The sequence below is a fragment of the Nipponia nippon genome, unplaced genomic scaffold (genome assembly GCF_047370975.1).
Source record: "Nipponia nippon isolate SJK-2023a ecotype South Korea unplaced genomic scaffold, ASM4737097v1 scaffold_1, whole genome shotgun sequence".
In the NCBI taxonomy this organism is placed as follows: Eukaryota; Metazoa; Chordata; class Aves; order Pelecaniformes; family Threskiornithidae; genus Nipponia; species Nipponia nippon.
The window spans coordinates 23830376-23844502 of record NW_028262290.1 but is presented as its reverse complement, the minus strand read 5'-3'; the positions used below and the strand labels follow the sequence as shown (position 1 = coordinate 23844502).

General features: G+C 40.3%; 1 protein-coding gene across 5 annotated transcripts in view; it reads left to right on the top strand.

Moving 5' to 3' along the window:
* The window catches only part of VPS13B (vacuolar protein sorting 13 homolog B), a 483190-nt gene extending 469705 nt beyond the window's left edge, over window positions 1-13485 (top strand). For all 5 annotated transcript variants that reach the window (XM_087749030.1, XM_087749012.1, XM_087749022.1 and 2 more), the window contains 4 exons: window positions 1932-2108; window positions 4585-4687; window positions 5346-5595; window positions 11463-13485. In XM_087749030.1, the coding sequence (XP_087605156.1) occupies window positions 1932-2108; window positions 4585-4687; window positions 5346-5595; window positions 11463-11708 (776 nt within the window). In that variant the 3' untranslated portion in view covers window positions 11709-13485. The remainder of the gene's footprint in view (window positions 1-1931; window positions 2109-4584; window positions 4688-5345; window positions 5596-11462) is intronic.
* The last annotated feature ends 642 nt before the right edge of the window (window positions 13486-14127 follow it).

Below are 14127 nucleotides of genomic sequence, written 5' to 3'. Positions count from 1 at the left end.
TAATTCCAGCTGAGAAGTGCCTGGAGCATACCACAGGTCCTTTGGAGTAGGCTCTTATTTATTATTACCTTATAACATTGCTCAAGTGTATTGCAGTAAATAATTTACTAGTGCTAGGATTTAGGTGGATTACATTTAATAAGGCAATAACTTCTGTTCTGAAAGTGCAGTTGCTGCAGATGACCTCGATAGATAGGGTGAAGGAGGTCACAGGGTAATGTAATACTGTAACTTAGCAGAACACCAAGTATTGTTTTATGCCTTCAAATGCATCACAATTGTACAAAAGAAGAGACCGGACGAACAATCCCAATTGTGCAATGCGGTGTTGGGCTATTATTTTAGGCAAGCAGCAGGAGCAGCTGGTAAGTACTAATGAAACAGAATTCAATTGAAAATTGTATCATTTCCATGGCATGGCATTAAGGAAGCTTCGTGGCCTCTGCGGTACAAAGGGTGAACATTCAGCTGCATGCTCAGTTTCAGTGAGTGAGCTCAATAAACACTGGGTATCCCATAAACAATAGGCCAGCATTTTCTGGGAAAATACTATACATTTATCAGTAAAGGGTACACATACAGAAGTTGGAAGCAATCTCTCTAAGAGGAGAGGGAGGCATTCATGGGGGATGCAAGTTTCTTGAATGGCTGATAGATAGTATCCCAGGGACAAGGATCTGGGAAAACGTGTGCTGCTTCTCATCCTCGTCTTTTCTTTGGACAGAATGCCATGTACAAGTACAGTATTAGTTCTTGTTGTTCAAAGTTAGCGACTTCTCTGTTTATCCAGTGACAGTAACTAAAACCATCTGAAAACCGGTTAGCGGCTAGCTGACTAGTGCATGTCACGCTGGTAAACACATGGGGCCAAATACCTCAGCTGCGATTGTCCGAATCTGTGGAATTACGCCTGGATTTGCTTCCACACACAAAGCAGAATCTTCAAAGATGTCTGGGCTGCAGTAAAAATGCCTGGTTACCAAGGTGTCACTTGGTCCTACTCCTTAAATAATTGTTTTATCTTGATATTTGCAGCTGAAGGTGCAAACAGAGAGCTAGCCGAGGAGCCTGCAAACTTGCTTTCCACTGAGCAAAGAACCCTGGATCGGGCAGGCCATTTTCTAACTGATGTCACTTTGTCCAATCCTTGTACTCTTAGCAATTTCCAAATAGCTTATCTATCAAAATTACAATAACTAGAGACATGTCTGTGGTTAAGTGGCTTGAGTAAACTCAAGATCAAAGAAATGTACCACCTCACATACCTGTTTACATTTAGGAAGATTTAAGTCAGAGTTCTCTGTTGATACTAAAAGCTGGGAAGGTCACTGTGTCACTTGTAAAAGTTTGACCCATGCGCATTAAAGTAAAATATGATCGTTTTCACAAAAAAGTAACAAAAAGTCTCAAAGTCTAATTCTGCTAATCTTAGTAATATATCAAAAGTTGCATTAGCTTATGAACATTTCTGGCAGTGGATGAGGATATAAAAATGATCTATTGAATACAGGCAGTTTTTATTCTCATGAAGTCAATCTCAGGCTTACGTGAAAATCTCATTTCCATAACAGCTCACGTCTTCTAAAACGAGTGGATTTGATTCCGAGCCCGACATTTTCAGAATTGCTACAGAGAATGAGCTAAACTGAACTAACTCAGCAAAAGCATTTAGTGAAAGTAGTTGAAAGATGAAAACATACTGTCAAGTTAAGTGATCTAAGTGTTTAAAAATATATTAAAAAAAAGAAGTTGAGATTTAACTTAAACGGAAGCTAAGGTATTGTTTAGCTAATTGGTCGCATGCTAAATGGCTGTATAAGAAGGGCGGCGTACAGTCTGTAATCCAAGCAACATTCAGGCCCAGTAGTAACATTTCCTCTTATTCTGGGATATTAATCTTCACTAATTACAGGGGACTCTTGTTTTTTCAGGTGCAATTGCTGGGATCGTGGATCAGCCGATGCAGAATTTTCAGCGAGTGTCTGAGGCCCAAGCTTCAGCCGGGCACAAAGCCAGAGGGGTCATCTCGGGTGTGGGGAAAGGAATCATGGGCGTCTTCACAAAGCCCATCGGAGGGGCAGCTGAGCTCGTCTCCCAGACAGGTTACGGTGAGTTTCTCCATTTCCGACATCTCCATTTAAACTTTAAAATGCTCTTCAGATACAACCTGCTGTGTCTTACTTATTTGGCTCAGTAGATGTGTGACTTAGAGAAAGATTTAGAAATGCCACCGCTGAATAGTTATAAACGTTGTGCTGGTTTTCTTAAAAGCCATCGTGTTGTGCTTCTCTCTTGTGTTACCGATCAGCGTTGTACAGCCACAGAAACACAGAATGCAGAAAGCATGAAGTAATCCTTGGAATACAGTAGAATTAGTTGCAGAAACATATGTGCTTACAAAAGAGTTTTTGACATAAAAGTATTAGAGCAACGCTATATCCAATTACAGCATTATTTTGAGATTGCTTTGTTATGGCAAGGAAGGGGTTGTGCTGTCTCTGCACAGAGAGAGACTTATGTTCCTGGGAGAAAGAAGTGAGTCGTGTAGTGGGAGCATCCCCCTTAAACTGGAGAGCTGTGAGAAGACAGTCCCGTTTTTGGATACACGGGTAACCTTTTAACGACCAGAGGTGGGTTTTCCACCTAGACTGAGTGCTTAGTGGCAGTGGTAGTGAATCCTTTCAGATTGATGTGAATACTTCTGGGTGACCCAAAACTGTAAAAGATAAAAATAAAATATCAAAATACACTAATTTCTTTGCTTCCAGTATCACTAAATCAAAGCTGTTGGTCTGGATGTTTAAAGTGGGGGCAGGAGGGCAGTCAGGGAGAAAAAGCAGGGAGACCTGTTGATACAAGGACAATGTGTCAATAATTTTGCGTCACTAATTACACTGGACAAACCTGGAAGATTTGAGCCTTTAATCGCTAGCAATATTTATGTTTGTGATGTGTTGATTAGAATACGCATAGTTCTCCTAGGGCTTAAGTTTAGGATATTGTTTCCATGCTTCCCACTACATTCAGAATTCATTCCTTGAAGCAATCTATTTGAAGAAATAATGAAACGTTTAATTACTACAATTCTTTCAATTTAACATTATCTTGTTTGTATGAGCGTAAATAATAACTGCTCTCCTGAATTATGCATCCCATAGGTGTAAAACCTCTATCGGTAAAATCAGAAACTTTTCTCTGTTGTCAGCTGGCTGTGTGTTGTTTTTGCTGCCGATGGCATTATTCTTTCTAGATTTAATTCCACTGCAGTCTTTATCAAGAAACTTGTAACAGTAGAGGGACACTTTTCATTGCGTTTACGGTATAGAAGGCATCATGTTTTCCATGAGCATGTGACAAAAAGAGTTAGCCAGGAAAAAACATAAAAACTGTATCAATAATAGCTGACAGTGCGTGAGAGGAAAACACACAAGAGTTCAAGTAACTCTTACCCACAACTGGATTGGAAGTGGGACCGTGCCTCTTGGGGGGGGCCGAGGGGTGGGGGACCACACAGAAATAAACACATGTTCTCTCTTTCTCCATCTGTAAATAACATTTTCACTCACATAATGCTGAGAACCTCAGTAAGCCAACTGTTACAACTGGGATGCTGCTTTTAAGCATTCCCATCAACATGTGTGCTAAAAATTAAAGGGTTTTTTTCAGCGCTGATGTTTTGTTTAAATTATTATCCATTGTGTAAAAAGGAATCTAAGTTATTGACACCCTTATGCGAAAATGCCTTTTGCTTCAATGGAATGCTTAATTAGACAAAAGAAAATTTCTTTGTTTATTTAAAGAGTAACTTTGCAGTAAACCATATAACACTAGTGCTTGCTGCTTAACCTATTTCCTGTCTGTCTTGTAAAAATTTTTAAAACTACTTAATTTGGGAATTTTTTTGCAACCTACTCATCCTTTCTGGTGACCATACCTCATCTTTAAAAGTTTACAAGCCATCTGAAAGCATACATACTGTATCATCTTCAGCTTTGGATAGTCTATTTAGAAACCTGTTTAACTGCTTCTTGTAGTCTCCATTCTGTGCTGGCACTAAGAAGAATTCACAATAAACCAGATGCCCCGGGAGATCTCATAAATGTATATGGATCTGTGTTTAACAGCTGGATTAAGTAACTGAACATTTAAATACAGTATCTAGGCAAACTTGCCTTCTAATTTGTACCGATCGTGACACGTATATGGAAGTATTTTAATATTAAGCAAGAAAGTTAACAACGGTCTTGATTTTTTCTACATAAATCCTAAGTGATGTGTCCGATCCTGCTCTGAAATGATGGCTCTCAGGAGCATTATGTTTCTCTTGATTGCAAGTGTATGGCTGATTTTTAGAACACACAGTGGGGTTTTTTTTGTCTCTTGCTAATGCAAGATCACCGGGGTTAAGTGCACAACTCTTGCATTGTAATATTTAATGAATTATCTTGACTACAGCTTCCAAAGTTGTGACATCATTTTGGATCTGCACTATTTTATGAACTGCTCTGAACAGATGACATCACTGCAACATGTAACTGTTTCGTAGAAAACAACTACTAAAAAACCGACATTCTCTTGCCACAGGTATTTTGCACGGAGCTGGACTTTCTCAGCTTCCCAAGCAGCGCTCTCATCCAAATGATCAACATGTTGAGCAGGCTCCAAATAGCCACGTCAAATATGTCTGGTAAAATTATTTAGACACTTGCTCATTTTTACATCCACATTGTTTATTAATAGGTTCTGGCCTGCGGTCAAGTTAACAGGCTGCTTCCCTAGGAAAGGCTGAGTTATGGCAGTTTGTTTAGGAACATTAAACACAAAGGTAGTGCATAGAAACCCAATCTGCAAATGATGGGCTGCTGATCTGCTTCCAGCTTTGGAACTACAGAGCTGATCTTTATTTAATGGCATTCAGTGAGTTCTTACTTATTTCTCATTGCACCGAGCCCAAGAAAAATACTGCACATCCCCAGAAACGGCTGTTAGTGAAGATAGCTTTATTTTCTGTACTGAATTTGTAAGCCACTTCTCAGGGTAATTTTTCTATTAGGATGGGAAATAGGCTGACCTAGCACAGTGATTAGGCCAATTTTCCAGTGAATGATTAAGGGGTTTTGATAAATAGCGGTTTCACATTTATTCTCTAAATCTTAAGTCTTACATCTTTCAGTAATGGAGATTTGGAATATACTCCCTGGCTTCTTTTGTATTTGTAGGTGATAGCTACAAGCTTAAGTAAAAACATTAGTAATCAAAAGAAGTCCTGGAGGATCCAGTGCATAACACTGACGACTTTTTTTTTTTTCTTCTTCTTTTTTTTTTTTTTCTCCTTGATAATGCAGGAAAATGCTGCAATCTCTAGGAAGGCCGGAGCTCCATATGGCCTTAGACGTCATGATTGTGAGTGGATCGGGCCAGCAGCATGAAGGCTGCTTGCTGCTCACTTCGGAGGTGCTCTTTGTGGTCAGCATCAGTGAAGACACGCAGCAGCAGGCATTCCCCGTGACGGAAATCGATTGTCTAGAAGATGATCGGCAAAAAGACCTGCTGAAGGTGCAGCTAAAACAACAGAGAGTGCCTTCTGATTTGGAGGTAAAGATTTGAGTACGATTTTCATTCGAAGATAAAGTTACACTGATGATGATGCTTCTGGCAATGGGCATACTCACTTGTGGGTCGGGAGGCCAGAGGTCTAAGTGCCAAACCAGGGGACCTGCTGTTCTCATGCACCTCAGAGTTGACTGTTTTGCCCTTCGGGTGAAGGGGATGTGTCTCCTCCCTTCTGTCTTCTTATTGATCGTGACATTTCATCTCTGTGACAGCAATTTTCTGAGGGAAAAGTATAGGAAGTCTGGGTTGTTGGGAAGCACCACCTCTTTTCTGAAGAGGTTCTCATGGCTACGTGCGCGAGGTGTTTATTGTTTGGCAAGTCAGCGTTGCTGCCTGTGCCTGCAATGTCACAGCGAGAACAGTTCCTCTTACTCTTCTGTGAATTCTGGTTTAGCAGTGCAGTGGTGCTGATGCATGCTCCTTTCAGCATGTTTCTTATCTTGCCACTTCCAATGCAGTGGTCTTACTTGGCTGCTAGCTGTATTTACTTCCTTAGATCTTCCTTCTTCTGCAAATGCTAACTTTAAAGTGGATCCGTTCTTTTGCCGAGATTGGATGCACCAAGTGTTTGCCAGTAAGAGCATAAATCCTTCATCTTCATATTGAAAGGTCTCTAAGCCATTTGAATACTGAGGGTTTGGATTAATTATCTTCTTTTAATGGTAGAAGAATGTTATATTTTTACACTTTCGGGAAACAATGTTTATTGTATTAAATTCTCAAGTGGAATCATGTGAGAGATCATTTCAAAAACAAACACGCATGTCCTGGTTGTTGTTTTTATATAAGTGTGTCAGGTAGTTCACAGGCTGCTATACCAGAAATTTCTCTGTTTCAAATATACGAAAAGAACATATGTAAAACCCCATGAAGTATGAGGTGTGCCAAAAAGCAGGGGAGGCTTCAGCACCTTCATTAAAAGCCTAGCTTTGCTGAAGTCACTGAAGAGTTTTGCCATCAATTCCAGCACAGCAAGGACTTCATCTGTGTCATGGCAGCACTTGGATTTCTTTGTGAAAGCTTTTTTTAGTGCTGAATTCTCTATTTACATTTATTGTCTTTCCACTAACCTCAGTCTCACAGAGTGCTGTTGACTGAAGTTGCCTTCTCTCACCACAAAGCTACATGAGGCATTACTTAAATTTTGATGCGAGTGGGCAAAGCTCAGCTTTTTTATCCCCGAGTGCTGTGTGGTTGCTGGAGCCACACATCAGACTGAATCCAGACTATCCTGCTCAGTCCAGAGCTACTGTCCTGGAGGGAAGAGGAAGATAATTTGTTCTCCCTAAGGCATTTGATGCACTTAACCCATCCTAACCCGAACTTTAGCACCAGCCCAGGTCTTTTTTTATTAGGCTGTAGCATGGTGGCGCTTGTCTTTGTATCTGGTTATCCAAGGGGTGAGGAGTAGGCTGCTGCTCTGGGGGAAGAGCTGCTCGCCCAAAGGTTGCTGCAAGAGGGTGATGAGGCAGAGGGGCTGCCTGTCTGGGAAAGGGAAGGCAAGGGACAGGGAGGCTAATTCTAGTCCCCACAGCTGCTGCAGCTGGGAACGTATAGGACTTCTGGGCAAGTGGCTCCTGTACATGTACAGGGCAACACTACATGGCATGCGCAGAGTCCAGTGTTCCCACACACACATGCTAGTACACTCATTAAAGGTACCTGCTCTGGAGGTACTGGACCAAACACATGTTTTTTTCTGAAGTTCTGGACAGAAATGTGGGAGTCCTACTCCAGTGGCGTAGCAGTGCCAGGAGCTGTAAGCCTTGAGCCACCCAGCTTCAGTACACAATCTCTTTTGCTGAGACAGGCTCTTGAGAATACAGTGAAAATGTATGGCATGATAAAAGCGGTGAAGAGTGCCTGTGCCCCAGATGGAGCAAAGTCAGTGACGGCAAGACAGCAAAAGCTGAGTGAAGCTGTACAAAACAGACCTGGCAAAATATTCCTTCAGAATGCAGATGCTGATGCTGAAATTTGCATGAAAATTTAAAGAAATGTGCTATAAGGAGGAGCAGTTGAAAGTAAGGCAGACAAGAATAAGAAAGTTTAATTTTTTTTTTTTATGCTAAGGCAGCTACACAATAAAAGATTCCAAAGGCTTCATAAAGTTTTAGTAATTACCTAGAGTTAAGTAATATTCTTTTGTAATTAATGTTTATTATAGTTTCTTGCCTTAGTGGATTGGGAAATGTCATACTTAGTCATTTCCTTTCTGCAGGTGAGCGTGTCAGTTCTGTGGTGCTTGGGGTGCTGTGCGCAGCGCTGGCGCTGGTGGGAGCCAGGGCCTCCCCTTCAGCTCCCCGACAAGAGCTTCTAAAAACTCCTTGAATGTGGTTAGGGAAAGGAACCTTAGGAGCAGCAAGCTGTGACTGGCAGGTGAGCGGCCTCAGAGCTGCAGAGCTACACCCAAATAGACACAAATCCTAAATATTAATGGTAGGCCATCTTGTTGCACAGAATATCTCCGCAGCTGAAGCGCAGACACGTCCGTACATGATGACATTAGTAAAGATGGCCAGAATTTTTAGCTGGAAAATGCCCAGGCAGGTCAACCAAAATATTATGGTGAGTTTAGCAAAACAGAGGTAATGTTACCGAATGTAAATTATGTCTATTTTTCTGATTAATTAGTCAAAGATCTTAGAAGTAATACAACAAATTGAAACATTTCATTTCAACATTATAAAAATCCACTTTTTTGTCTTATTGCTCACAAAAATAATTGCCAAAAGTTTTGTTTCAGCTCTGCCCAAAACAGTTTCTCCCCTTCCCTCTCCTCGGCTTCTTGGAACTATTAGGAAACAAAACGTGAGTTATTCTACAGCTGTAATCACCAGAGATGTTATAGAGCATATTTTGACTCCTTCAGCAATAGGTTTGCCTGATGACTTGTTCGCCTCCACAATATAGAACTTAATCCATCTGGCTAGGAATAGCCTGGATAGATTCTTGAAAACTCTGGCACTGACAACATTGTTATTGAAAGGGAAGCATTAATTGTACTTGGATTATCTTCCAAAGTAATTGAAACACTGCTTGCTTCCAGACAGACATCAAATTCAAAAGACCTGCTCTGCCAGCTGCTCTTTGTATAGCTCATAACATCAAGAAGACAACAAAAAATTGAAGGGCCCTGGAATTTCAGATATTCCAGAATTTCTTTGTGATGATCTGCAACAGGGTTGTCATGATAGTGCTACATGTTATCATCTCTGGAGCTGAAAACCAGTCTCTGGATTTTTCAAAGCAGTGAAAAAAACCCTAAAGAACCGCATCTCCTTAGTCAATGTGCACAAAGCAGCCTGTCAGTGCTACACACACGCCTGGGCTGCACAGCAAAGGTGCTGTAGCTACTGTAGAGTTACAATTGCTGAATGCTTATTCTTTATAAGCCATAATGGGAGGAATTTTAGAAAAATTCTGGAGTTGTTAACCTAAAAGTATGGCCTTCTAGCATGAAAGGACATGATATCTTTAAGATTCGTCTAGTAGGTGCGTTAAGCAACCCTTGACTAATTTTGATTCATTGAATGGTCTGGCTATTAACATTATAGTTGTTCAAAGTAATAGGCTAAGGCACTTAGTGACAATGTTAGGTTCCATTTAGGAAAAAATGTAGGATAACAGCAATTCCAAGTTTCTGTTGTTGTCTTGACAATATAAGCTAAACTGAAACTGGCTGGAGAAGCAGACGGTTGCAGATGAAGTCACCTGGAAGCAAGCAGGGTCGCAGTTACTTTGGAAGACCATCCAAGTGCAGTTAATATTTCCTCCTGAATAATTATGCTGTATCTCTGGGCTGTAGCCTGGGGCTGAATGAAGAATGGGTTCACTAGCGTAGGTGAATGGGATGCCAGCACCCTTTCCATCTCCCTTGATAACTTGGGTCCTTTGGTCAGTGTGGAGGCAGAACTATAACCCAGCTTCCCCTGGGCTTATCTACCTAGAAGTAGAAATTGGGAAAAAATGTGGAGCCACCTACCTGCAAGATTTACCCCATAACTTAAAATCTAGTTTACATAGGTGGTACTTCAGCGTTTTTCTCTCCTTTCAACTGGTAAAACAGACTGACTGCTGAGATACTTCTTCTGTGCCTCCAGACTGAAGACGTGGTTCAGACACCATTCTCCACTGTTAGCCATGAGTCTGCTGCAGCAGTCTGCCTTCTGATTTTTCCCTCCCTTTATAAGGTCATTCATGGAAACCACACTCTCCTCTGCCTGTTTCATCATTTCTGCTGTTTCTAGGCAGGGGCTCCAACCTTGAGCTTCTGAGCTTGTTCATGAGCCCACTTCCTTTCGCATTTTTGTGGTGGTGATTGAAAACAGGATTGTTTCTACTTGCTGAGCAGCAAATTCATCTCCAAAGGCATAGTAAAAAAAACAGGCGACTGTTTTGATTTGGATGTGACATCTGTCACTATCAGTCTTATTAATTCTTTCTTCAAATAAGCAAGGGTTTGTTTAAAAGGAGCCTTGCAGTTCAGAGATGTGACAAGATACTGATTGTGGATGTTAAATTGAATCCAATGGCACTGTTTGAAAATATCATCGCATGTAGTGAGGCATGTGCAAAACTCCCTGAAAGACAGTCAGAAGATAGCAGTCTTTGAATCCTTAGTGTGACATCCAACAAACAAAGGCATTTAAACCCTACAAAAATGAAACTGGTCAGCAGTTCTCCAAGTGTAAATAAGGAAGCATCAAAGCCTAGCCCTAGGATAGCTTCTGCCATTTTGTTCATTGCTGTATTTTGGAAATAACTTCTGTTGCGAATGACTTTGCTAGTGATACCACTGTAGCATCCATGGTGGGATTTCTGAAACACATTTTTTTGAAACCATGCAACTAGCTTGATGCCTGCTTGCATGCTTTCCCTTCTCAAGCTAGTCCTGGTCATCTTCAATTTCTTCTTCAAAAAAAGGGCACAGCAGATTGATCTTCCAAAGCCAGGTTTGCCCATGGCTTTTCATCAAATACTTTATCTGGTTTGAACCATACAGTAGATGCCACCTTTCTGTTGACAGTATTTGGTTTACTGTATTTTTTTCCACTAGAGGTAGGTTACTTGCATCCCTCTTGCTAGAGCCTTGAACCTCTACATATTTCAGCCTGCAAAAAGGGATTTCTTCAGAGGAGTCCTTCCAAGTCATGGTGGTGGAAAAGGCAGTTTGCATAGGCACCTTAATTTCTGCTCTAGAAACGACACACCCAAACCATCTTTAGTAAAACCCTTTTGTTTAAAAAAAATGTAATTGTGTGGGTCCTCTGACCCAGAATGACTTTTTTGGTTACCAGAAGCAGATGGATATATCCCATCATAGAACATACACTTGGAAGGTAGTTTCTAGTCTTTATTTTAAATGAAGTAAGTTAAAGACTTAAACTTAATTGCTCAGATATAGCTATGGGCTGTCTTTAATTGTACTTTTTGAGAAAATGTTTTTGCTAATTAGAATTGGTATCTGATAAGCTTTGCCAAGAGCTACTGGCATTTTTCTAAAAGGGGTTCAGATGCTTTTCCTGTCTATGGAGTTCATCTGTTGTAAAGATCTACTCTTGACCAAGGTGTCCCTCCCTGCAGTTCTCAAAAGATACTGCTTACATTTTCTATGGCAGAGTTAGAGCTTCTCAGAAGTGTCCAAAACAGCAAAGGAGAGGACTAATCTGCCAAGCACTAAACTGTGGGAGAACACTGTTGATTAAAACATCCATTAAACTATTGTAAGAAAGATCCCAGGGAGGAAGATTTTTAACAACAGAAAGTAATGTGGAAGTTATTGTCCTTACTACTAAGTTCAGTTACTGTCAAGTACTCAGTAACTATTTTACCTTATCTGATTTCAGGCAGATGGAGCTAGAGAGAGACTGTCAGAACAACAATACAACCGCCTTGTGGAGTACGTCACGAAGACATCGTATCACCTCGCTCCCAGCACCGCGACAGTGCCAGCATTGCAAACTGTGGCTACCGAACACCTTCCAACTATAACGAAAACATATCAATATGTAGTTGATCCAAATTTCGCCCAAGTATTCATTAGCAAATTCACCATGGTGAAAAATAAAGCCTTGAGGAAAGGATTTAATTAATAATTATTTGTGGTGAGTATAGTAATACCTTACCGGTTTGAAAGTAATGCTTTCTCTGCAGTAACCTACATCAAGTAGAGATGCATATAATTTTTGAGGAGTTAGGAGATGATAACAAAGTTAAGCCCAATAGCTTTTCAGCATTCCTGCTCCCTAGCCACAGTACTACTGCTGGAAGAAAAGTGTTCTAGCAAACAAATACAGTGAAAAGGAACAGCCTTGGCCTATAGCTCAATCAAAATCCTTTTGCTTTTTAATAACCAAAACTCAGAGAATAAGGAAAAATTGTGTGCATACAGACACTTTCGCCACACACGCAAAATGTGTATCAATACCTACTATATCATATTTTAGGGTCTGCCAGTTTCTGTTATAAACCAGGTTTATAACTCAGCTGTAAAAACTTGCTCAAGGCTGAGCCTTCCCCCCCCCCGCACTGCCCCCAACACGTACATCCTGAGGCAAAACATTTTCCCCCACTAAATCTGGAAAAGCCAGTGTGGCTGTTCTAAGTTACTAGTGACAGCTGGGTTTTAGCACCACTTTAACCTTAAAATAGCTTCCTTTATTTGACTGAAGTTTCGCAGGACATTAGTCCTTAATGTAAACTAGTGCCTTTGTGTGGTTTGGAGAACAAAACATGAACTACAACATGAATTTATTTTTAAAACTGTCTGTATACAGAAACTTTATTTTATCCACCATTGAATTTTCAGAAGGACTTTCAATGTATATATGACATTGTGCATTGTCTGGTCGTTAGCTGGAAGCCAGGAACATGCAGTTCAAGAATTTAAGAAACGGGGCTCAGTCTCCTTAAAATCTACCAAAAATCTCTAAGCTCAATGTAACATAGATGTGCAGGTGCTAAGTATGGCCTTGTTGGGCCTCGCTTACTTCTGATCTGCCACCACTACATAGTACGTGCTCACTTAAGCCCTCATTCATTTTCTGCTTATCATCTTTGGACAGATAAAACCAGGGATATTTACAAACAAGACCTTTCAAATATGTTTGTGCTAAGCAAAGTGAGATTTTTTTTTCCAAGTTGATCGAGAAGTATGGTCCCACAGGCGCTAATTACATTAATAGCTAATGATGCCATCATGGTACACTTATGAATATAATGTTAAACACATCAAGACATATGAGCTTCGTGTCTTACTCTGGGCACAGTTAGATTACTTTATAAACCAAATCTGGCTATGGCAGTCTTGTTTTAAAAAGCAAAAGCTTACTTGGTTTTCAACTACGTGTGTTACTTTTCTCCCCTTTTCTACATGGACATGAATTTTGTTTGGGGATTCCTGAACGTGGCGGGAATTGGAGACAAGAACTGGAATAAAATCTGATCATCGTTTGGAGCAGATACATGTGCTTTATAGTTAGTAACTTCTATGCATACTTGATATGACCAAATGCACAGTAACTAAGAATGTAGTAACGGCAATGTTTTTTTCGTGAGTTCTGTTTTGTTAAAAGGTATTTCTAAAAGCCGTGTCTCTTGTGTACTGCAAATACAGAAGCCTGGGATCTGCATCGTCCTTTTCTGACTGTGAAATAAGCCCATCCATTATCAACATTTCATACCGTGATTTAATAACTTAGTCATTGTTTAAATAACACTATTTAAAAAATGCGTATGTATAGACACATGCGCGCTTCATTCCTGAATATTTTATGGAAATAGTTTAATACTTCTAATTTTGCATATTGGTGGGTAAATTGTAATATAATAATGAGATTGTTTAAAGACAATAAAGCTATTCCTATAATACTTGTTTTTGTGCGCTATTTGGTCATTCGGTTGCAAGGGAAGGAACAGATCGCCGTGTAGAACAATGACGAGACAGACATACAAGCTTCATGTAGACCCCCTTAGATTCCAGCTGGTCACTGGACTTCGTCATATACCAGAAAATGCAATAGATCGTGACAATACTTTGGAAGTAAAAACTGACGATTAGCTTGCCAAAAAACGTGTGCTGAAAAGTTTTATCCTTTTGTGACTAACTGAATCAAAACAGCACTGCAGTCACCGTTTGAATTAGACTGATCTGTTCATTATTTATGTAGCACACAAAGCAGCCAAGAGGATACAAACACCTGTAAAAAATGAGGGAAGGCAGCAGTGTAATTTCTAAAAGTTTGTAGATTGCGGCCATTGTTTAAGATACATTTGTGTTTATCCTGAATTATATTCTCCTGGAATAAACACTTGCTTAAATTACACTCCTCTTCAGTGAATTAAGCTAGCATCTTTACTGCATTAGGCAGGTTCTTTCTCCCCCTTCTGACCACATGTATGGAAACATGTGTGGAGGCGGCATATAAATCAGCCTCTCCTACATATGAGCTGCGTGAACTATGAAAACAAAGTTGTCCAAAGAGCAGCTGCCTGTACTTAGCTGCTAAAGCA